Source organism: Microcaecilia unicolor, chromosome 10 (genome assembly GCF_901765095.1).
Source record: "Microcaecilia unicolor chromosome 10, aMicUni1.1, whole genome shotgun sequence".
In the NCBI taxonomy this organism is placed as follows: Eukaryota; Metazoa; Chordata; class Amphibia; order Gymnophiona; family Siphonopidae; genus Microcaecilia; species Microcaecilia unicolor.
The window spans coordinates 52,797,394-52,823,666 of NC_044040.1; the positions used below are offsets into that span (position 1 = coordinate 52,797,394).

At 43.3% G+C, this 26,273-nt stretch overlaps 1 protein-coding gene across 1 annotated transcript in view; it reads left to right on the forward strand.

Moving 5' to 3' along the window:
* ANKRD26 (ankyrin repeat domain 26) overlaps positions 1–26,273 on the forward strand; it is a 315,986-nt gene that overhangs the window by 46,917 nt on the left and 242,796 nt on the right. Inside the window, exon 6 of the mRNA XM_030216173.1 lies at positions 1,290–1,450. Coding sequence (XP_030072033.1) covers positions 1,290–1,450 — 161 coding nt within the window. The remainder of the gene's footprint in view (positions 1–1,289; positions 1,451–26,273) is intronic.

The following is a 26,273-nucleotide window of genomic DNA, read 5'->3' on the forward strand; positions in this document are numbered from 1 at the left end:
TCTGGAGCGGACTAAAGCCCATAGACAGTCCACCCAGTTTTTTGTTTCTTTTGTAGTTTATTGCTACTTACTGACTAGGCAGAGCAGAGCAGTGTACAAACTAAAAAAAGGAACTGCATTTTTGACAGGAAAGTAATGCATTCGCATAGAGAAAAAAAAAGGTAGGAGGGGAAAAGGAGGATGAGAGAGCGAAGAAAGGAAGAGACTGAAGAAAGAGATGGAAAAAGAGGGAGGGGAGGCTGGTTTTCTCTCCCCTATTCCAAAGGACTGTTTGAAAAGTCACAGTTTAAGTTCTACTTTAAAGCTGTTAAAGGAAGAATTGCTATGGAGAAGGAGGGGGAGATTGTTCCAACTATGGGGGTAGCCATCAGCAAACACACAGTTTCCAGTTGGTTAGCAGATTGCATCTCCTTTATTTATGCCCAGGCTGGGCTGACTCTGGACAGTCGTGTCTAGGCTCATAATATCAGAGCCATGTTTATGTTGGTAGCCCACTTGAGATCAGCCTTCACAGAGGAGATTTGCAAAGCTGCAATGTGGTCATCTGTCACATATTCACATCTCATTACTGCCTTGAGCAAAATACCCTGCTTGACAGGTGATTTGGGCAAGCAGTTCTGCAGAATTTGTTCAGTGTGTAGAATCCAACTTCACCTCCCTAGGCCCAGATTTGTTCTGTTCCAGGCTGCACTTCCACACCTAGTATATCTATGGTTTCAGATTGATTGAAGCATGTTTTGAGTCCCTATTGTCCTAGCATTGTTGTTTTTGATGAGCCTGAAAGCTAGGGATTCCCATCTGTGAGAATACAATGGCCTGCTTGTCCTCAGAGAAAGCAAAGTTACTCACCTGTAGCAGATGTTCTCTAAGAACAGCAGACCATGTATTCTTACATACCCTGTCGTCATCTCCCCTTGGAGTTTTATGTATTCTTTAGCTTTATAAAATGACTGAGCGCATTGGGCGAGAAGGCACCAGTGGATGCGTGGTGGGATGTTGGTAGAAACTTCTAAGTATTATAGCTAGTCAGTGTCCGAACCGGGATCTGTCAGATGACTTCACCCATCTTTGAGAATACTTGGCCTGCTGTCCTCTGAGAACACCTGCTACTGGTGAGTAACTTTACTTTTTTGTTCTTTACATCTGTGGGGGAAAATACTTAGTAAATCGGACCCTTGATGAGATTCTTCCATGTTGGTTTAAAAAAAAAAAAGTTCCACTTATGTGGACTGGTACTTCAAGTTTATGGGACCTCCATCTCTGCTATTAACATTTTATTTCCTCTCTAGTTGTTCTCATCTGATTATTGAGCATGGATCAAAGAAAAAGCTAAACCATTCCCCCCTCTACTATGGTACTTCCAAGGCAAAACCCATGCCATTGTTTAGCAGTCCAGGGAAAGTGATAGATATTGGATTTACATTGGGTGGACCTGCAGTGGATAAAGAAGGTAAGATTCTTAAAAAATAAATGTATTTAGTTCAGTACAAGTTCAGAAATGTAGATGCCAGAAATCTGGACCACCTGAGAATTTAGACTCTTTGAAACATAAACCTTTTCCGGTAAATGCAGCTTAAAGACGCAGGCACTGAACTATTTTCCAGCATGTATCGCTCCTAGATCTACCAGTCCCACTCCCTCCAATGAGGGACGTTTATGTCATAGGGGCAGGACTAGCAAACCTAGCAGCAGTACGCACAGGGAAATGGTCCCACACCTGCGTCTTTACAGCTGCATTTAGGAAGCTGATTGAGGACAGCAGCAAGAGGGTAAGTGGGAGGGAGGAGAAATATTGTAGAGAACTTGAGAAGACTTTGAAATTGGGATGCAGAAGAGTACTCTGAATTTGTACTATTAAGGCTGGGAAAGCTTGGAATCTTGAGTGGAGGTTGAACTTATAGACTCTAGAGGAAGGGGCAAGCAGTTTTGTTGAGGCCAGAAAAGATCTATGACAATCAATGTAAGTCAAATTTTTCCAGAGAGAGACCAGCCATGCTGGATGTGGAGAAAAGAGAGAGACAGAGTGATATGATGGTGGATGGGGAAGAGAAAGAGATGCTGGATGGGGGAAAGAGAGAGAGATGGTGATGCTGGATGGGACAACCAAGTCGGTGTGTACTAAAATCTCCCTTTCAAAAATTGAACAGTAAATAATGAACATTCAAAATCAAATTTTACAGGAAAATACCTGTTTTCTCCGAGGACAAACAGACTGAATATTCTCACTGATGGGTCGTCGTCCGCGACGGCCTAGGAGACCGGAACCTCAAAACAAAAGAGAAGTCTCTGGAACGCTCCGTCGTGTGGCCCGAGTGCACCGCGCATGCGTGAACGGGTTCCTGCCTGCGACACGAGCGTGACTTCCTTAGTTCTTTTTGATCCACGATTGGGAGAGTTGTTTTTTCCTTCGCTCCTTTTTCGGCTCAGGACATCCGGTTTCTCGTTTAGTTTTTACAGTATTTAACTAAAAATTAAAAACAAAACAAAACTATTTTCCCTTTATTTTCTTAGTTTTTCTTCCAACCTTTGAAGTTTCCTTATTTTTTCGTCGCGGCCGCCTTTAGGCTGCTCGGTTGGGCTATTTTTTCCTTTTTTGTGCCTTTTATTGGCACCATCGAGCCGTTTAATTTCGCAGCCTCCGTTTTTCCCTCCATGTCATCGAGGACACCCAGCGGCTTCAAGCATTGTACTCGGTGCAACCGGACCATCTGGGGAACTGACCTCCACACGTGGTGTCTTCAGTGCCTGGGGCCTGACCATCTACCAGCTGCCTGTAAGCTGTGTAATTTAATGAAGAAACGGACCCAAGTGGCTTGGGAGGCTCAACGCGAGAAACTTCTTTTTGATCGGTCCGGTCCTTCGACGTTGGCATCGACATCGGTACCGAGGTCGGCGTCAAGGGAAGCATCGACATCGAGAGTACAGGTAATGGCTGCCAAAAGACCACACTGCGCTGGCAGCAGCAAGGCATCGAGCGGGTCTCCACCTGTCTCGAGGCCTACTGCTATGCAGGCCCCCCGGGACCGAGCTTCCTCGGCCCCGGCCCCGAGGAGGCGTGAGGATTCCACGTCCTCTTCAGTACCGAGGAGTCTCGATGACAGGTGTGAAGCACCGTCATCGTTCTCCTTCCATGCACGGTACCGAGAGCTCCGTGGGAGCTGAGGGAGTCGCCACCCAAGAAGCGTCGGCGCCGGGAGGACCGCTCACCCTCCATACAAGAAGTGCCGATGTGTCGGCCATCTGGCAGCCTGGTACCGGCTCTTGAGCCCCCTCAGATTCGGCAACCGACTCCTGCACCAGCCCCCCAGCCTTTTCCAATGGAAGCTCTCAATGAGCGTATCAGGGCCCTTCTTCCGGAACTTCTGGAAGGGTTGCTGCGCCAGTCTGCCTCAGTGTCGGTGGTGCTTGCGCCTTCTGTACGGACTGCGGAGGCAGCATCTGGCCCATCGCCTGTGGTGAGGTCCCTGTCCTCGGTACCACTTGCGGTATCGTCGTCAGCTGCCACCCGGATCGATTCCCCCTGGACGTCGGTGGAGGAAGCTTCACTGGAGTCCAGGCAGGGGTCGACTTCTCAACACCCCCCACGAGGTCGTCGATCTTCGACGTCTAGACAGGCTTGGGTTCGGGCTGCTGTTAGGGAGCTTTTGTCCGATACCAATGAGGAGCGCTCATGGGAAGAGGAGGAAGACCCCAGATACTTTTCGGAGGAAGAGTCATGTGGGGTCCCCTCTGATCCTACTCCACCAATTGAAAGTAGAATGTCTCCACCTGAGAATCTGTCTGTCTCATCTTTTGTACAGGAATTGTCTAAGGACATTCCATTCCCTATGGAGGTTGTAGATGAGCCCAGGGCCGAGATACTCGAGGTCTTGGATTATCCTTCTCCACCTGCTGAGGTTGCAACGGCCCCCCTACATAATACACTCAGGGAAGTGCTTATGCGGAATTGGACGTGCCCTCTTTCTAATCCTGTGGTTCCCAAGAAATCCGAGTCCCAGTACAGTCCATGGAGAGCCTGTAATGGTGAAGGCCCAACTTCCTCACGATTCCATGGCTGTGTTCTCTGCTCTCAGAAGAGCCACGAGTACTAGAGACTATGCCTAGGAGCCCCCAGGCAGAGAGTCTAGGAACTTGGATTCTTTGGGGAGGAGAATGTATCAGGCTGCTAGCTCGCCGCCAAGATCCAAACTTACCAGCTCTACACAAGCATCCACTTGCGGAACTCGGTGAGGCAACTGTCCAGTTTAGTTGAAACACTTCCTCCAGAGCTCTAAGAACCTTTTCACCAGGTGGTCAGGCAGCAGAAGGCGTGTCACAAACTTCTGGCTAGAGGAACACGACACTTTTGATGTGGCATCCCGAGTAGCTGCTCAGGGTATAGTGATGCGCAGACTCTCATGACTGCGTGTCTCTGACCTGGATCATAAGACCCAGCAGTGAATGGCGGATGTTCCTTGCTGGGGGGGGGGGGGGGGGGGGGTAATCCTTTTGGAGAGAAGGTAGAGGACATGGTCGATTAGATCAAAAAGCACCATGATACTATGGATTCTCCCGCCGGGCGTCTTCTGCTACCACCTCCTCATCCAGGAGGTTTTTTGGAGGGAAGAGGAGTGCTCCCTATTCCTATAATAGGAATAGGTACACTTTGGCTTCTCGGCAGCTGGTTCAGGCTGAGTCCCAGCATGCACATTCCTGTCAGCGCTGTGTGCCTAAGGCCCCGAGGGCTCCCCAGCAAAAGCAAGGGACGGGCTTTTGACTGGCTCCAGTGCAGCATAGCCTCAGAAAAAGTGTCCGTACCGGACGGCTTGCCAGTGTCGGGGGGGGGGGGGGGGGGGGGGGGGGGGGAGAGATATTTTTCACCAAAGGTGGCCTCTTATGACCTCCGACAGGTAGGTTCTTCTAATAGTCCAGTTAGGATACACTCTCAATCTGGTATCCATGCCTCCAAATTGCCCACCGGGAGCTCAGTCCTTCAGCTCCCAGCACAAACAGGTAGTTGCAGAGGAACTCTCCGCCCTTCTAAAGGCCAATGCGGTCAAACCCATTCCATCAGGGGAAGAAGGGCTGGGATCCTATTCCAGGTACTTCCTTGTGCAAAAGAAAACAGGGGGGATGCGTCCCATCCTAGACCTAAGGGCCCTGAACAAATTCCTAATCTGAGAAAAGTTCAGGATGGTTTCCCTGGGCACCCTTCTTCCCATGATTCAAGAAAACGATTGGCTATGCTCTCTGGACTTAAAGGATGCCTATACTCACATCTCAATACTCCCAGCTCACAGGAAGTATCTTCGGTTTCGGTTGGGATCTCTTCACTTTCAGTACTGTGTACTGCCCTTTGGCCTTGCATCTGCGCCTAGGGTCTTTACAAAGTGCCTAGCAGTTGTCACAGCATCGCTACGCAGACTGGGAGCGCATGTGTTCCCTTATCTCGATGATTGGCTGGTAAAGAGCACCTCGGAGGCAGGAGCTCTACAGTCCATGCAGATGACTTTTCGACTGCTAGAGCTTCTGGGGTTTGTAATCAATTATCCCAAGTCCCACCTTGTCCCGATTCAGAAATTGGAGTTCATTGGAGCTCTGTTGGATACACGGACGTCTCGAGCTTATCTTCCCCAGACAAGGGCAGACAATCTCTTGGCCCTAGTGTCCTTGGCTCAAGCGTCTCAACAGATCACAGCTTGGCAGATGTTGAGACTCTTAGGACACATGGCTTCCACAGTTCATGTAACTCCCATGGCACACCTACATATGAGATCAGTTCAATGGACTCTAGCTTCCCAATGGTGCCAGTCCACAGGGGATCTAGAGGATGTGATCCGTCTCTCCACCGAGTTTTGCAGATCCCTTCAGTGGTGGACCATTCGATCCAATCTGACCTTGGGACGTCCATTCCAAATTCCTCAGCCGCAGAAAGTGCTGACGACGGTTGCATCTCTCCTGGGATGGGGAGCTAATGTAGATGGACTTCACACTCAAGGAGTTTGGTCCCTTCAGGAAAAGGATCTTCAGATCAACCTCCTGGAATTACGAGCGATCTGGAATGCTCTCAAGGCTTTCAGAGATCGGCCGTCCAATCAAATCATCCTAATTCAGACAGACAATCAGGTTGCTATGTATTACACCAACAAGCAGGGGGGCACCGGATCTCACCCTCTGTGTCAGGAAGCCGTCAGGATGTGGCTTTGGGCGCACCATCACGGCATGTTTCTCCAAGCCACGTATCTGGCAGGCGTAAACAACAGTCTGGCCGACAGGTTGAGCAGGATCATTCAACCTCACGAGTGGTCGCTAAGCATGGCCGTTGACCACAATATCTTTCGAGAGTGGGGCACCCCCTCGGTGGATCTTTTTGCCACTCAGATCAATCACAAAGTCCCTCAATTCTGTTCCAGACTTCAGGCCCACAACAGACTAACATCAGATGCTTTTCTCCTTCATAGGGAGGTAGGCCTTCTGTATGCTTATCCTCCCATTTCTCTAGCAGGGAAGACTTTGCTGAAACTCAAGTAAGACCGTGGAATCATGATTCTGATTGCGCTTTTTTGGCTCCGTCAGATATGGTTCCCTCTTCTTCTGGAGTTGTCCTCCAAAGAACCGTGGAGGTTGGAGTGTTTTCTGACCCTCATCACCCAGAACGAGGGGTCGCTTCTACATCCCAACCTCTGGTCTCTGGCTCTCAAGGCCTGGATGTTGAGAGCTTAGAAATTGCCTCTTTAGGTCTTTCAGAAGGTGTCTCCCGAGTCTTGCTTGCTTCCAGGAAAGATTCCACGAAAAAGTGTTATTCTTTCAAATGGAGGAGGTTTGCCGTCTGGTGTAACAGCAAGGCCCTAGATCCTTTTTCTTGTCCTACACGAACCCTGCTTGAATACCTTCTACACTTATCAGACTCTGGTCTCAAGACCAACTCTGTAAGGGTTCACCTTAGTGCAATTAGTGCTTATCATCAACATGTACAGGGTAAGCCTATCTCTGGAGAGCCTTTAGTAGTCCGTTTCATGAGAGGTTTGCTTTTGTCAAAGCCCCCAGTCAAACCTCCACCAGTGTCATGGTAGTGCATGCACCTTATATCAAGTTTCATCATAACAGAGTAGTCCTCCGCACTCACCCTAAGTTCTTACCGAAGGTGGTGTTGGAGTTCCATCTGAACCAGTCAATTGTCTTGCCAACATTCTTTCCCCGTCCTCATACTCGCCCTGGTTTAGACACCTTGGACTGTAAGACAGCATTGGCCTTTTACGTGGGGCGGACAAAGCCCTGTAGACAGTCCGCCCAGTTGGTTGTTTCTTTTAATCCCAACAGGAGGGGGGTCGCCATCGGAAAACGCACAATCTCTATTTGGCTAGCAGACTGCATTTCCTTCACTTTATGCCCAAGCTGGGCTGACTCTGGAGGGCCATGTCATGGCTCATAATGTTAGAGCCATGGCTGCGTTAGTGGCTCACTTGAGGTCAGCCTCCATTGAAGAGATTTGTAAGGCTGCGACGTGGTCGTCAGTCCACACATTCACATCTCAGTACTGCCTTCTGGCAGATACCCGATGCGACAGTCGGTTTGGGCAGTTGGTGCTGCAGAATCTGTTCGTGGTTTAGAATCCAACTCCACCCTCCTAGGCCCATTTCTGTTCTTTTCCAGGTTGCACTCTCATTTAGTTGTGTTTCTTTTCAGGTCAGTCTCTGTTATGTCCTCACCATTGCGAGGCCCAATTGACCAATGTTCTTTGTTTTGAGTGAGCCTGGTGGCTAGGGATACCCCATCAGTGAGAATATTCAGCCTGCTTGTCCTCAGAGAAAATGAAGATACATACCTGTAGCAGGTATTCTCCGAGGACAGCAGGCTGAATATTCTCACATACCCGCCCTCCTCCCCTTGGAGTTGGTCTCGTTTTTCTGGTTTGCTTTTTATTAAACTAAGGAATTCACGCTCCTGTCGCTGTCGGGAACCCGTTTGTGCATGCGCGGTGCTCTCGGGCCGCGCGACGGAGCGTTCTAGAGACTTCTCTTTTGTTTTGAGGTTCCGGTCTCCTGGGCCGTCTCGGACGACGACCCATGAGTGAGAATATTCAGCCTGTTTGTCCTCAGAGAATACCTGCTACAGGTATGTATCTTCATTTTCTATGACCCACCGCAATTAGTTTTATTTTTCTTGAAGATGGAGGGATTACCAATCTAGAAGTTGTGGGTACTTTGTGATTGGAGTGGAGGAGTTGCCTAGTGGTTACTTTGGTCCTGGGGAACTGGGTTCGATTCCCACTGCAGGCACAGGCAGCTCCTCGTAACTCTGGGCAAGTCATCTAATCCTCCATTAATATGTAAGCCGCATTGAACCTGCTATGAGTGGGAAAACGCGGGGTACAAATGTAAGAAAAAATTTAAAAAATTGTGAAATGAACTGTAAAAATAAGTGAATAGACTATCCTGCTATTTCCTTTGTTTCCGTTTACAGTAGCATTTTCCTTTGGTTTTTGTTTCTTAGTAACCTCTCCTTATATGGTCTTATACAGTGAGACATAATATTTAAGTTTCTTTGTATGTTTTTCGTGTAAATATATCCATTTTAATAAATGAAGTATTCTATATTGTTAGTGAATAAATCAGTACTTTGTCCGTTCATCTCTTCTTTATTCTTCCTTAAATTTGAATTTTAAAAGTGCTGCCTGATTATATGCATAGTTGATAGGTGCTCTACATTGTACAACACCGATGTGACCAATGTATCATATATTTCTGTTGGTTACCAAAGTTAGTTATTTTAAGATAACATATTCTATGCAGAAATGACAATGATTCAAAATCTGAGAAGTGAAATTAATAAAGGGAGCAGGCTGGTTTGACCATGCCCACCCCATTGTTAACTCAGCTACATTGGCTTCTTGTTAAAGCCAGAATTGAGTTAAAGTGCATTTCACTGTGTTTAAAATCCTGTATACCAAAGTCCTAATTTTCTTCTGAAATATATGTTGATCTGTCACTCACAGAGACCTCTATGATCTGTTCAAGAATTTGGAATAAATGTATCTTCTATCAGTGTCATATGAACTGTTCTTGGTGGGGGCCCGACACCATGGAGTGCTTATACTTCAGGAGATTAGATCTGTTAGTAATTACTTGTGGTTCAGTTGTTCATTGAAGGCTTGTTTTTTTTCAAAACTATTTAGTCAAAGAAGGGTAGTAATTTTAAGAGTAACATTCTACTGCTCTTGAATGCCTAAGTGGAGAAATTAATTTAGATTCTACCTGATTAGACATGCTTGGTCTTTTTTTTTAGCGTCTTGTGATGTGAATTGTTTTTATACTATTTACTTATTTTTATGTTGTTTAATTTTAGAATTTTTGCATATTGTTATCATAACACATATTGTAACATTTGTAATCCTCTTTGAACTAGAAGATTAGGTGGAATATAAATGTATAAATTAAATTAAAATGAGGGGATAACTTTATTCTCTGTTCATTTGTTAATTTTCTGCTGAAAACTAGAAGCAGTTTTCTCTTCATAGTTTTTTCTCTTCCTTTTCTAAGTTTTATTGCTTGTACTACTGAGCATCTTAATTTGGTCTCTACATTTAGCCATGCATATCACCATCTTAATTAAATTTTATTTGCTTTGATGTGAGACTAGCAGATAATGCTTTGACTAGTGCTATAAGCAAGGGATATTGAAGATTTCAGTCATGTAACTAAGTGCTCCATTGTCAACATGAAAGACTCAAGATATTATGAACAGTGTTTTCAAAGAGATTCTCCATGGGTGTTTATCCATCTGCTTTACTCGGTATAGATGCAGAGTACATGGGGTAAAGAATCCACGTGAAACCAGCCACCACAGTATTTTCAAAGAGAAATAGAGGTTTCTGTCTTGAAAATCAGCTTACAGGACCATGGCCCTGTGAGTGATATAGCAAATTTACAAACTACATCTTAAATTTGAACATTTTACAAAGGCATTTACTAAGCTGTGGTAAAAATAATGCATTTTACCACAGTGATATTTATTATGGGAGCCACTAAGCTGCATTAAATATAAATTTGCCCTGCTGCATTTCTTTAGATTATCCTGATTTGGTCCCTTTTCACCATCCTATGCCCCCTCACTCTAGAGCTTCCTTTCAGTTGAAAGAGACTTGCCTCTTGTGCATTTATGTCATGGAGGTATTTTAAAGTCTATCATATCTTCTCTTTCTTGCAAAGTATACATATTGAGATATTTAAATCTGTCCTCATATGCTTTATTGCAAAGACCACTGACCATTTTAGTAGCCACCCTCTGAATCAACTCTATCCTGTTCATGTCTTTTTGAAGGTACAGTCTTCAGAATTGTACACAGCACTCTAAAGGTAGTCTGAGACTTATACAGAGGTACTATCACTTTATTTTTCCCTTGTTCAAAGTGAACTGCTGTTATACAACAAGTAAATAGACTTTGCATGTTGTTTCTGAAGTCTGAATGTAGGTACTGCAGTAGGAATATTTTGTGGTCCTTAGTACTCGAACACATTGAGCAAAAGAAAAAGCACAAAAAGTCTTTCAAGAATGGAACAGTCAAGAGTACTTTAATGAGTGGACCCGACACAGACCGTGTTTTTGCATGTATATGCCTTGGGGGCAGTGGTTGGCTGCCACCCGTGGCGGATCTCCGCTGCCCCCCCCCCCCCCCCCCAGGAGCATTATTGGCTGCTGGAGGGTGCAGACAGCAGCCGTGCGCCTGTCGGCTCCACTGGCTCCCTGCTCCCTCTGCCCCGGAACAGGAAATAACCTGTTCCGGGGCAGAGGGAGCAGGGAACCAGCGGAGCCGACAGGTGCGTGGCTGCTCTCTGCACCCTCCAGCAGCATGCACCCGGGGCGGACCGCCCCCACCGCCCCGCCCTTCCTACGCCACTGCTCGGGGGTCAGTTTGAGAAAGGCGCTCTTGAAAAACAAATGTAAAAAAGGGTTCCTCAAATCATCCAACAAGTACAGATTGAAAGTAAATGTCTGGGTGCACATTTCTTTTTCAAGAGTGCCTTTCTCAAATTGACCTCTGAGGTAGGCATATACACACTGAAACACAGCATGTGTTGGGCCCACTCATTAAAAGACTCTTTATTGTTCCATTCTTGAAGGCCCTTTTGTGCTGCTTCTTTTGTTGTTTTGGGTCTTTATGTAGGCACACCCCTGACATTTCAAACAGAAAAGAGAGTTTTTTTACCAGTAAACTTGCACTATAGGACAGCACCAAAAAATGTGTAGCAATGTGCCAATCTGTCTACACTGTCTCCAGCAAAGCCTCAACAGAGATACAAATTTTATACAACTATGTGAGGATAAGATACCATCTACAGTATATTAATTATTTTGTCATTATTTTCCATTGCATGAGCAGAGATTAGTCACTCAAGCAGTGTTACAGAAAATGGTTTCCCTACATTTCCTTCTCAAGGTTCAGTGCCAGGTCCTGTTTCCATTGAACAATATTACCTGGGCTTAAAAGTAGAAGGGATGTTCAACAGTGTATGTAATCTGGTGATAGTTCTCATCCCCTGCAAGTATACCTGAAATGGGTCCAACTTTAGCCAGATATCAAGCAAAACAGCAGAAACTAACCAAAAACAATGAATATCTCTGTTTTTGGAAATACTAATTGTATGCTGGTGGTTACCTCTCAGAAAATACCACAAAAGAATGGAGAAAAAGACCTTAGAAATTACACTTACGAGTTCTTATCTCAGTCTAAAAAAGGCCTGCACAATTCATTCACTGGCCAAAAAACTCCACTCTAGAAAGATCAAAAAGCAAAGAAATGTATATAGTTTTAGGAGGAAAACCCCCACTCAATCATAAAATTTTAAAGGAGACAAGAAAAATAATCTCAAAAGTTAAATAATAATAAAACCCTTCTCTCTCAGGGATTTTTTTTCACTTAAGCTGCTTCAGGGGAGCTACTCAGTCTCCTACCAAGCTAAGAGGGTCTCTTACTAAGGCATGCTCACATTTTTGGCACGCGCTAAAATTGTGGGCGTGCTAAACGCTAGAGATGCCAATGCATTCCTATGGGTATCTAATGTTTAGCGTGCACACTAAAAACGTGAGCGCGCCTTAGTAAAAGACGCCCTAATTTCTTTAGCCAAATCTTTCTGGACTCCACAAGTAGTCAAAAAAAAAAAAAGTCATAGCTGGAAGTATGGAAAATATTTTTGGGCCCACAGTCTATACAACTCAGGTACGGTTGCAAAATTAAACATTACCATCATATAACTGTCCAGTATAACCCATGCCCTGTTCTTTCCAATGTCTAAAAATCAGGAATATTAACCTTGGAGGAAACTGTTGGATATAACAGATGTAACATATAGCAATTCCCTATCTGCTAGTAAACCAGTATCAAAGCTCAACAAAACCAGGGAAAATATAGTCCCCAAAATATGAGAAAATAGAGAAACCCTGAGATGAATGACTCTCCCATGCCATGGTCTTCAAAGTAATAATCGTTAATCGGGTGGATTTTTTAAATTATCTTTCATAGGGCAAACTCTAAGAAAATGTGCTTTACATTTCATACTCAAATGAGTTCAAAAAACATATATGTATAAATGTATTTATGTGCCACCACTACTCTTGCTCAAATTTTTAAGCTTCATCAGCAACTCCAAATCGCTCCCCTTCAAACGCCTGATGCCTCAGGTTTCATCTTTGTGACTTCCTCAGGAAATCAAGTAAGCTTTATAGTTCTACGATCCTTCTCCAAGAAGCATAATATCCCTGCTGCGTGGGTACTTGTAAGACTCCAACATAGCGTGACCAAATGATAGCACCCAGCAAGATAAAGCATATCCCTTCTGCTTGGGTCTCGCTGTCCAATCTTCCAGCTTTACTTTAGGGTTCATTCCCCTCGGGTTTGTGGTCCATTTCTTGCTCCTGCCTTAGCAGCCTCTGTAGGGACCTTCCAATCCTGGGGTTCGAAACCTGTGTCTTGTTCTTAGCCAAGGGGGGCTTATAGGGTCCTTCCAGTCCTGAAGCTTGCCACTCTTATACTTCTGCTTGCCAGTCCTGTAGGTTTTTCTCCCTCTCCTCTTTCACTCCCAGACTGTTTGATATATATATTCCCATGCTGGGCTTGTTAAGATCCTATAGGACCCTCTTGGCTAAGAGCAAGAAATAAGCTTCAAACCCCAGGGCTGAAAGATCCCTGAAGAAGCTGCTAAGGCAGGAGCAAGAAATGGGCCTCAATCCCAAGGGGAATGGACCCTAAAGTAAAGCTGAAGGAAGAATTGGACAACGAGTCCTAAGCAGAAGGGATATGCTTTATCTTGCTGGGTGCTATCATTTGGTCACATCATGTTGGAGTCTTACAAGTACCTACGCACAGAGATATTATGCTTTTTGGAGAAGGATCATAGAAGTATAAAGCTCACCTGAGTCCCTGAGGAAGTTGTTGAGACTAAACCTGTGGCGTTGGGCGTTTGAAAGGGAACGATTTAGAGTTGCTGATGAAGCTTAAACATTTGCTGCAAGAGAAGTGGCAGATAAGTACATTTTTATACACATTGAATGTGAAAGACACAGTTGATCACTAATTGTTAAGCACGTTTTGTTGAAGTTTGCCCTATGAAAAATAATTTAAAAATCCCCCAGATTAACAGTTATAACTTTGAAGACTGTGGCATGGGTGAGTCATTCATCTGAGGGCTTCTCCATTTTCACATATTATGGTGAGTATATTTTCCCTGGTTTTGTTGAGCTTTGATATAATAGACAAGCATGAGCACAGAAGAATTCTTTCCTTTCATTAGAAACAGACATAGCTTTTCTTATAAACTTATTCTTAACACTCTTGCTGCCTTCTTCCTAGAGTAAACCCTAGTTTACTGGCCTATGCATTTTATATACCAAGTTAGAAAATTTTGTCATATTATAGTGTTTATGACATCAATTACACTTGGTGGTGAGTTGTTATACTATAGACAGGTTGTAATATGAGAGTATGAGTTGAGTATCAAGGTCTTTATAAACACAAAACATTTTATAGCATAATTGGGAAGAAAACGCAGAAAAGTGCTGTTTTCCCAGGTATTTGAGAAGCTTCATTTTTAGCTACTGTAACCTGTCAATCTAGTTAATTTCTTAATTTAAATTGCTCCATTGAAAGTAATCTCAATTTAGTTAGTTTTTATTCCATTTTGTATTTATAATTTCATTGCACATATAAGTTAATAACTTTTGATTTCTTAAAGGTATATATTCACAGTGGTCATACATGAGAATTATACAACTTGTTCCACATTGTAGGGCTTTCTTAAAATTCATGTGACCTTCGATCTTATTAGCATTATTAATCACCATCATTTCCTTTTTGCCACTGATACTAAAAGAAAACTCTTAATCCATCAGCCAGAAGACTTCTCTTCTTCCTAGTCTTCCAGTTCTCATAATTTTTGTAATTTTAAATATATTTTCTTTTATCAGTTTCTTGTGTCACTATACTCCAGACCTTCCTTCGGTCCATTTATATCTGTGGTTGTTAGTGTGCTCAAACTTTGTCACAGCCTTTTGAAAGAAAAACAAAGAGGGAAATTGTTTTCAAATATAAATAAGAAAGGAGAGACACAAGATACATACATCATTATAATAAATTGTGTTTTTCTTAGTTGGTAGGTAGTGGTAAATGTATTTGTTAATTCTATTGTTGGTTAGTATTACTATCCCTAGTTATGTTTGCCCTTAAGCTGCATTCAAGCATGTGGTTCAGGCAGTTAAATAGTGTTATTCTTGGGAACAAGCCACTGACCAGTTAACTAGATTGTTGTATTATAGTTTAAATAGATTATGGTGATCTGCTCAGTCTAAGACAGTGGTTCCTAAACTTGGTCCTGGAGGTACCTCAGTCAGTCAGGTTTTTGGGATATCTACAATGAATATTCATGAAAGGTATTTTCATGCACTACCTCCACTACATGCAAATTTCTCTCATGAGTATTCATTGTGGATATCCCAAAAACCTGAGTGGCTGGGGTACCTCCAGGATCAGGTTTGGGAACCACTGGTCGAAGATATTAAACTCTCAACCCTAGCTGAGCTTTGAAGAGGAACAGCTGAGAGAAGAAACAAACTTGAGGAGGTAAAAGAAAGCTAGAATGTAGTTCTTTCAATCCAAGGTACAGCCAGAAATGGTAGATTTTCTGGATATTGTGTTGTGGCTGCGGGGCAACATTCTTCAAAGGGTCCATCAAACATGACTCTGTGCTTATATCTCACAGCCGAGGATAGAGATTGAATGACTGGCTGGCTGGTTGCTGAGTTGGCTAGACCTTGGATGCTCTTCCCCACTTAGAGTATACCAAGCATGCTAAAGACAAGGAACATGTTAAATTTGGTGGACCTGGGAAGGATGGGAAAAGTCAATGTATAGCAAACAACTGTACTATAGAAATCTATGACCTTGATGAAGGTTGACCCAAGGCGACTAAGATGGGGAAGTTAAAGGGAGACTCCAGTGAAAAGAAGACTTCTGAAATAAGGCAGATGATTCAGAGGAAGAGGAAACCACTTTTGATGGGAAATCAGGTGAGTGTTTTAGGAGCAGGGACACAGAGAAATGAGAAGTATAAAGACCTGGCTGCGGTTCTTATACCAGACAATTCATCTCCAACCCTGAAGAATGCTAGAATAGGCTGGTACTGTTTCCTGCTTAGTGATAGAAGATCTGAGAATATAGGAAGAGTTAAGGGAGTTGGGATATATTATGTGGCTTTTTTCTGGTGCTGCTTGTTTGTGTCATTGGAAAACTGGGCACACTTCACTAGAAAGATTTAATGAATGATTAAAGAACTAGTGCAAAAAAGTGTACTTTTTTATTGTGGAGTAGGGCTCCACCTAGAGGGTTATAGGCATACAGTTTATTGGTGAGATGGTCTGTATCCCTCTAAGTCTTCTGTACTGTTTATATCCAGGTTTCTTATAAAATAGTTACCTATTCCTTTTAATCTTAAAATATCAACAAACTTTTATAATATGTATATAATATATTTTTAATTAAACCCAGTGTTAGCTATATCATAATATAGACAAGAACCTAGCCACAGGGTAAACAACAAAATCTTTATTTTTGAAAAATGTTCCACTTTTAGATAAACATAATATGCATTTTCCAGCATTTGCAAAACATGTTTCAGTGGAGGCACAAGATTATAGCATGATCCCAAAGACAAGGTTTTAGAAAAATTCCATGTTAAAATCTTTGTATTTTAGTCACTAAAATTTGCTGTGCAGTCCTCCATTAGACAGAACTAACTGGTTGGGGGGAGGGAGGATAGGAAGGAATGGTGGGAATAAAGTTTCCCCTCCATATGTGTCTGTAAATGATGGGGAGAATAAGGGGGGTTTAATATTAGAATACAAAGAGAGATACAAAGATGGAAAGAGGAGTGGAGGAGTGGCCTAGTGGTTAGGGTGGTGGACTTTGGTCCTGGGGGACTGAGGAACTGCGTTCGACTCCCGGCACAGGCAGCTCCTTGTGACTCTGGGCAAGTCACTTAACCCTCCATTGCCTGCCGCATTGAGCCTGCCATGAGTGGGAAAAGCGCGGGGTACAAAATGTAACAAAAAAAAAAAATAATTCAGAAGCTCAAGCACAGACATGGAAATGTGGCTATTAAAATCCCATATAGTTGGACCAAGTGGCAGAATCAGGTCTGAATATTTTGGTAGCTGTTGAGCATATAAAATGGCTACGATCACCACTAATTCAGCAAATAAGAAATATGAAAGGAATGATATCAAGAAATTACAAAAATAAGTACAGTGATGTGAAAAAAATATTTATCCCCCTTCTGATTTTCCCTATTACAGCATATATGTCATACTGAATGGTTTCTGATCTTTAAACAAAATATAATATTAGACAAAAGGACCTGAGTAAACACATAACACAATTTTTTATTTATAACTTAATTTACGGAACAAAGTTATCCCAACAACCATATCACTCAAGTTAAAAAAGAGCTGTCCCCTCAATCAACCAACTGAGCAAATTTAATAGATTCAGCTAATTGAACACAGCCAGGCTTGATTTCAGCCAGCCCTGTTGAATCTAAACCTTACCATGAGAATGGTCACCCCCAAAGTTTCTACAAGAATGATATCCCAAAATCAAAGGAAATTCTTAGAAGAGATGAGAGAAAGTTGTTGAAAAATATCAATCTGGATAGGGTGGCAAAAGCTCTGGTGCTTCACCGAACTACAGTAAGAGCCATTGTCTCTAAACACATGAAGACTTGAAACAGTGGTGAATCTTCCCAGGATTGGCTAGCCTGCCAAAATTACTCTAATGGTGCAAGAACAACTCGTCTGGGAAGTCACAAAGTATCTCAGAAGGACATCCAAAGAACTGCATAATAAGAAAGACACTGGGCAAAAATGAGATTCACGGGAAAGTTGCAATGTTATATAGTAACTAAGTACATGTTTTCGAAACTAGTTACTGTACCTAAGTAAAAGTTTGGTCACTTTTACTTGTAAAGTACAGTATAACATTTGTTACTTTTACTGATGTAATAATTTTACCAGTTTAAAACTACTTTTTACTCAGTTAGATCTCTGATGCTTGCAGTTAAAAGTAAAAACGGAAGCGAGATGTAATTGACAATTTCTCAGTAAACCAAATGAAACAGCAGAACTGGGGACAGGGCTTTGCTAGTGCAAACCTCATCATGGAAACAGTGGATTATCTCATCTTAAATTTTGCTGTTCAGTGACTATAGCCTATAAGAACAGTGGAGTTGCCTGAGTTTGTAGAACTGGTTACTGGTCTCCAACCAAAATAGAGCAGTGATAAGTTGGTTCACTTTAAAGCAGAGATGAAGCTGGTATCAATTCTTGGTGAACAGACCTATGTCTCTAACACAACAGACTACTGATCATCCCATGGAAAGTTTTGCATTGAGGTGACTGTCCACTGGATTGATAGTCTTTAGGGAGGAAATCTGCTTGTCTGGTTTAAAGACTGAAGAGTTCTCACATATTTGATATTCTTGAAGATATTCAAATAGTTTGCCATCAAATGAAAAATTGTTAGAACAGTAACAGACAATGATTCCCACTTTGTGAAAGGCTTGCCTGTAATTGGTCAGCATGATGATGATAATGAAGATGCAAGTGATGAATTAGACATCACTACTTCTAACCCAGCGGTGGGAGGCAGGGCTGGTGGTTGGGAGGTGGGGATAGTGCTGGCAGACTTATACGGTCTATGCCAGAGCCGTGGTGGGTGGCGGGGCGGGTGGTTAGGAGGTGGGGATAGTGCTGGGCAGACTTATACGGTCTGTGCCCTGAAAAGACAGGTACAATTCAAGGTAAGGTATACACAAAAAATGACACGCGAGTTTATCTTGTTGGGCAGACTGGGTGGATCGTGCAGGTTTTTTTCTGCCGTCATCTACTATGTTACTATAATGACAATAATGATAAACTGATTTTTGCTATATGGAAGCCAATGTTTTAGAGATTCCCTTGATCAAAACCTGCAAACAGAGTCAGAAAACATCAATAATATTGCAGCATGGCCTGATTTGAGGAAACATTTTAAGGCATATTTTCAAAGCACTTAGACTTACAAAGTTGCATAGGTGCTCATTTTCAAAGCACATAGATTTACAAAGTTACGTGGAGGGGCATTTTCAATATGACGTCTAAGTCCAACTATGGATGTTTTGCTCAAATCCAAGTGGCAAATATAATGATTTTCAAAACAACAAAATACCTTTTATTTATTTATTTAAAAAAATGGGCACCTGCTAGACGTTTTGTGCTCTGTGCATTTATCTTTTTGGTCCATTTTTGAAAAAAAAAAAAAATCCAAGTGAAAAACGCAAAAAATTCAAGCCATTGGGATGTAGGAGGAGCCAGCATCCTTAGTAGACTAGCCACACAGATATCCCAGTAGGGCACCCTAAGGGGCACTGCAGTGAACTTGACATAAAAGCTCCTAGGGGGAGATCACGTGGTGCGATGAGCTGAGCGGCTGTGCTTTGCTTCGGCTCGAGAGCTCCCGCTCCACACTTTGAAAAATCTGCACGACAAATGCTTGAAATTTGAATTGGAGGTCTTACTAATATTGTATGGACAGATTTATCACTAAATCCCCAACTGGAATGGCGTTACGAACGGAGAAAAGAGAGAAAGAGAAGACCAAATTGCTTACCCCCCGATTCCAAGATGGTGGCGGCTCCGTTGCAGGCGGACCAAATATTTACAGGTTCGCAACTAGAACAGATCACTTTGGCAGTCGCGAAGGCCTGGCAGCCGAAGTGGGACGTGTTGGACCAAAAGCTGGATGCCATTCACACAAAACTGGAGGGACTGGAGACCCGCACGGAAGATCTCAAGACTCGGGTCTCGGCCCTTGAAGATGACTCCCAGGGCTACAATGCGGACCTCCGCGACGTCAAACAACAGCTTCAAGAGCACATGGAAAAACTTGAAGACCTTGAGAACCGTTCCCGAAGGAACAATCTTCGGATCGTAGGCCTCTCAGAGAACATCCCAGACAGAAACCTGTCGGAGTGGCTTACAACTTGTTTGGCAAAAGAGTTGGCATTGTCGGACTCCCTGGGGCCCCTAATAATAGAAAGAGCACATCGTGTGGGACGCCCCAGAGAAAATCAAACCAGACCGCGCGTGATTGTAATGCGCCTGTTGAACTACCGCCAAAAAATAGAAATCCTAAACGGATTCAAGATCCGCAGAGGGGAATTAAAACATGACGGGCGGCAAGTGCTAATGTTTCAAGATTACTCAGCGGGGGTCCAGGAACAACGACGGAAATACCACCCATTGTGCTCCCTGTTGGCTCAAAAGCAAATTCGCTTTATTCTTCAGTACCCTGCATCACTAAAAATATTAAACCAAGGACAATGGAGAGTTTTTCGGTCCCCTGAAGAAGCAAGAACTCTTTTAAGAGAACAAGGCATACTAGAAGGAGAATGAGAACATTGCAACTAATATCGGGGGATTGAAGGACAGAATATTAAAGTGGCAGTAAGTACAGTAAATAAACGCTCAACGGGGCGGGAGGCTCTCAGCAATTCAGGTGATCTCCTGCTAATTCCAGGTTTAGGCCTGGAAAGATGGCTGAAGGGATGGTAATGAGGGGGGGGGGGGGAAGAAGGGAGGGAGGGGGGGGATTTAGGGAAAGAATTGGAACTTTGATTGTATATAATAGGGGTCTAGTTTGGTGCCAAGAGATAGGAGGTGCTCCAAATCGGGAATGGTTAGAGTTAGCTTATAAAATAAACATGAGGGCTAATGTGCAACTTCGGAGCTGGGGAGACCTAGTAATATCACAGAGGTGGAACAGAGTGGCTATACAGAGGGTAATTTCATCAAGGACAGAAGGGTTAGGAAATAATGACTACTAGGATAATAACGTGGAATGTAGGGGGTATTAGTTCCCCGATTAAGAGGGCTAAGATCCTTACAGCGTTAAAAAGACACAAAGCAGACATAGCGTGTTTACAAGAGACACGCTTAACAGATAAGGAACACTCCAAACTGCAAAAACTGTGGGTTAGTGAGGTATTTGCAGCCTCGTCGCAGAGTAGGAAAGGAGGAGTCGCGGTCCTATTTAGAAAGGGGCTCTCATATAAAGCAACTATATTGGACAGAGGGGTCAAAGGAGATTATATCTTATTAAACGTGTGGCTCCCAGGAAAAGAATTTACGCTACTAGTCCTATATGGGCCCAATAACTATGAAGCCACATTCTTTAAATCCTTAGCTGGGAAATGCCTGCACAATGGGAGAGGAGACCTGATAGTTGTGGGAGATTTTAACGCAGTGATTGACACACGTCAGGATTGTTCAAACACACTAGCCTCTCACTATCGGGGGACACGAGCTAGAGAGTTCCAAGGATTCAACAAGACTCTTGACCTGGTGGATCCATGGAGAATTCACCATCCTGGGGATAAAGATTATACACACAGATCAAGAGCCCATGGTACATCCGCCCGGATTGACTATATTATGGTAGCTCGCTCATTATTTCACTCGGTGAGAACGGCAACTATTGGACCTGAAGAGATAACAGACCACTCATTAGTGTGGGTAGATTTTGCATTCACGATGGATGATAGGGGGGGGGGGAGGGGGTGGAGATATCCTGCACATTTATATCAGGACCAACACTTACGAGCACATATACAAAAGAATTGGGCCCAATATATAGAACATAACCAAGTACACCTTGAATCTCAACCAGAGTTGTTTTGGTCCGCCTCTAAAGCAGTATTGCGAGGTGCCATCATAGCATACTGTCACATTAAAAACAAGAAAAGGGCCATAGGCATTTTAAGATTGGAACGACAATTGCAAAGGGCTAAGAGAATCCATCTACATCACCCCTCAGATGTCACTTTAGAAACCTTAAAAGTTACTCAGGTGGCATTAAATAGTTTATTGCATGAAAAAGAACTTAAATCAGCATTGTTTTATAAATTTAAATTACAGAGATTTGGTAACAGGGCGGGCAAAATGTTAGGACGTTTAATTAAAAGTGCGGGAGTCCCAAGGACTGTAACAACAATTAAAGACTCCAAGGGAAACCTTCTTACAGATAATAGGGAAATAGGACGGGCATTTACAGATTACTTCACTACTTTGTACCAGGCGGGATCACCTCCAACAGAGCAGGCAACACGACAATACTTACAACAGATAGGCCTCCCCAAATTTTCAGAAGAACAATTGGAAGGTTTAAATAAACCATTAACAATGCAAGAATTGCAGTGGGTGATTAAAACGTTAAAACTATGGTCAGCGCCAGGCCCGGACGGATTATCCGGGGAGTATTATAAAATGCTACCGGGGGAGGCTTTAGCAGCGTTGTTGGAATATCATCGGGAAGTAGTGGAGAAAAAAGGCTTACCGAGGTACACCAACTCAGCATTGATTACATTGATACCGAAGCCAGGGAAACCTCTTGATAAAGTGGAATCCTATAGACCGATATCCCTGCTTAATGTTGATACGAAAATACTGGCAAAGATGATGGCGGAACGACTAGCGCAATGTCTGCCATCTCTGATTGGGGCGGAACAGGTGGGATTCGTACGAGGTCGTCAATCGGTTCATAACGTTAGAAAAACCCTGATGGCCCTAGCAGCAAGTCAACAAATTGGAAAGCCCACCCTGATCTTGAGTTTAGACGCTGAAAAGGCCTTTGATCGGGTTGGGTGGGACTTCATGTTTCAAACTTTGTCAATGATGGGTATGGAGGGCTGGTTTATGCATGCAGTACAGGCATTGTATAGAGGACCCAGAGCAGGGGTGTTAATAAATGGTGTTAAAGAACCAGAATTCCAGATATATCGAGGTACAAGACAGGGTTGTCCCCTGTCGCCATTGTTATTTTTGCTATCTCTGGAACCTTTAATAAGGAAAGTCTCCTCAGCTCCGGATATCCGGGGGGTCACGTTGGCGGGTCAGGAAATAAAAATCTTAGCATATGCAGATGACCTACTAATAATCCTGAGAGAGCCTACTGAAACCCTGGGAAAACTAATACAGATACTAGAGGAATATGGGAGTTATTCAGGCTTCTGTTTAAACCTGTACAAATCAGTAGCACTACCGGCTTTCCCGGAAGTGCGCACGGGGTGGCCTGGGACATTTCCCTTACAATGGGCACAAAATACCTTGAGATATCTGGGAGTGAATATCCCCATGAACTTAGCCACACTTTATGAACAGAACGTGCAGCGATTGATGCAAGACACGAATAAACATTTACAAGCTTGGGGCCCATTACCACTCTCCCTGATGGGGAGGATTGCTCTGTTTAATATGGTCATTGCCCCTAAATGGCTATACACTTTTCAAACGCTACCGCTTTTCCTAAAAAAGACTGATGAATATAAACTGACTAAGATAGTGCAATCCTTTTTATGGAAGGGGAAAAAACCACGCCTCCCATTTTCCACCATATGTGTCCCGACGGAATATGGAGGACTGGGATTGTTAAATGTAAAATATATGACTGTTGCCAGTGGAATGCGACATCTGAATGATTGGTTCAGAGGTACACAAGACTATACAAATACTTCAATGGAGTTACAGTTATATCCCGGACTACATTTCAGTAATTACCTCCATACAAAGGGGCCCTCGCCGCCATATATCCTGCAGAAAACGGGAATAATGGGGTCAGCGAAGGCAGTGTGGAAATGGATTTGTAAACTCCACAGGTTTTCGGCTAGAGTTACTCCATACCTGTCGATATGTGGAAACCCTGCTTTTGAACCGGGGCTCCTATACCCAGCATTTACCCGCTGGAAATGGAATGGGATGGTGTATTTGATGCAAGCAATCACGCAAGAGGGGAAGATAAAACCTTTCCAGGAGTTACAGACTGAGTTTGCAATGCTTCCTTCGGACAAGTTTCATTACTTTCAGTTGAGACATTATATACAATCTTTACCGTGGGAAGACCTGGCTGAGGATGTCCAAGAGGAATTGGCCTCAGCCTTTTCATTGACAGCACAGCAGAGGGTGCCTCTCAAATTTCATCACAGGCACATTCGGGATACGGCAGAGGAGCTGGACTATGGGAAACTGCTAAATATGTGGCAACAAGACATACCAATGACTCTTACCCTATCTCAGTTCAAATCACATATTATTACAATGCGAAAACAGACAGCTATGATCTCACACTGGGAGACTCAATACAAAGTGGCGCTCCGGCTGTATATTTCTCCTCGAAGGGCCTTCCACATGGGGCTCTCTCCCTGGGGGGAATGCCCTAAGTGTCGGGAACCGGGGGCCACCTTGGGACATATGTTGTGGACCTGCAGAGGTATAATTCAATACTGGAAGGATATAATACAGTACGTTTCAAAATTGTGGGCATCAGGGTGGAAATATGATTCAGGTCTACTACTGGGACATCCGATATTAATCCACCCTATCCCGTCGGGACTAACAGCTTTTGTGAATAAATCTATTATAGTGGCCAAACAGGTGATCCTCTCTGAGTGGCTTTCCCGACATTACCCTACATGTTCCCGATGGAGAGCCCGCATGATTACATTGGTGAGAGTTGAAAGGATGGCAGTTGTGGACTTCAAATCCAAAACAGGATTACAATTCCAGAACATTTGGAGCCCATTTCTTAATACACTGTCTCCGCATGCTAGGAGCAGATTGCTGAACTTCTAATGGGACTTACACAGCTGGACTCAGAATGTTTGGAAGGGAGGAGGGGATTGAAGGGGAAGGGGAGGGAGTTCTTTCAGGGGGGGGGGGGGGGGGAAGGGGGGATGGGAGGGAAGAGGGAAGTTGGGGGGGAGCATTAAAAGAAATAAGTTTTTGGTCACCATGTTTTTGTATTTACAATGTTTTCTTTATTCAATAAAAAAGATTAAACATAAAAGCTCCTAGGTACACATCTCACCATTACTCCCTTATATTGTATGGTGAGCCCTTCAAACCCACCAAAAACCTACTATACCCAACTGTTCACGGTTACAAGAACCCTTATGGCTGCAGGTGTCATCTGTATGTAGGTACTGTGGGATTTTGTGAGTGTTGGAGGGCTCACACTTTCCACCACAAGTGTAACAGAGTGGATTATGGGCTTGGGTCATCTCTGCAGCACACTGCACTGAGCACTAGACTACTTCAGGGACCTGCTTGCTGCTCCAGTAGGACTTGCTGTAACATCTGAGGCTGTGATAGAGGCTGGTATGTACTGTTTCTTTCACATCTTTGGGGGTTGGCAGGGGGTCAGTGACCACTAGGGGACTAAGAGGGGATCATGCCTTAATCCCTCCAATCATCATCTGGTCATTTAGGGCAGCATTTTCTGACTTAGTTTTGTGATAAAAAGAGACCAAAACTTTGAAATTGTAGCCCTGGACATTTTTGATTTTGTTCCATTCTAGCAGAAGAATGTCCAAGTGTTAGGAATGCCCTAATCCCGCCCTCAACATGCCATGACGTGCTCTTGTGATTTGGACGAACTGCATATATAAAGGTCTGCAGAATAGGTTTCGAAAATAGCAATTTGAATGTTTTGGCAAGCAAGATGTCCAAATGTTGTTTTATGCCACCTTTTAAACGTTTTTCTCTTTTGAAAATGAGCCTCATGATAACCTATGAAACTTTGTAAGTTTATGTGCTTTGAAAATGAGCCCCTGTATCAGACTGAACAATTTACTTTTCAGCTACTGCAGTTGTTGAACACCTTTTTAGTTGTGCTGAATTAATGACTCACAAGCATACTTGCTTGAGCGACGGGTACTTTCAAAAATTTAGGTTTAGTAAAAGCAAAGGGCTAGATTCTATACATCATGCTTAAAAATCGGCACTGAAAAAATATACACCTAGGCATATTCTATAAACTACGCATACATTTCGGCACGGTTTATAGAATGCACCTAGTGCCTGTTTGCGCAGCTAAATTTAGTCACAATGCTCGTAGTTTTTAGAAAGGCCCACGATCTGCCCATAGCCATGCTCCCTTTTCAGAAGCGCATATTAGAATTTACGTGCATCACTTTATAGAATATGCTTAGCAAGTTATGCACGTAAATTCTAATTAAAGCCAATTAGTGTCAATTTTTAATTTGTAATTATTGGCACTAATTGGCTTGTTAGCTAATTGTGTGCACAAATCCAGAATATGACTGGATTTGTGCATGCAATGTTATATAATCCTGGTGAAAGTGGATTGAATTGTAGAGCCATTAAATTTTTGGGATAAAAATGTTAACAATAGTTGCATTCATTGTAGTTGTGATATTTTTACTTTTTGCTCATAAAGTAGAATTGGAAAAGGTACAGCGAAGGGCGACGAAAATGATAGTGGGGATGGGACAACTTTCCTATGAAGAGAGGCTGAGAAGGCTAGGGCTTTTCAGCTTGGAGAAGAGACGGCTGAGGGGAGATATGATAGAAGTGTATAAAATAATGAGTGGAATGGATCGGGTGGATGTGAAGCGACTGTTCACGCTATCCAAAAATACTAGGACTAGAGGGCATGAGTTGAAGCTACAGTGTGGTAAATTTAAAACGAATCGGAGAAAATTTTTCTTCACCCAACGTGTAATTAGACTCTGGAATTCGTTGCCGGAGAACGTGGTACGGGCGGTTAGCTTGACGGAGTTTAAAAAGGGGTTAGATAGATTCCTAAAGGACAAGTCCATAGACCGCTATTAAATGGACTTGGAAAAATTCCGCATTTTTAGGTATAACTTGTCTGGAATGTTTTTACGTTTGAGGAGCGTGCCAGGTGCCCTTGACCT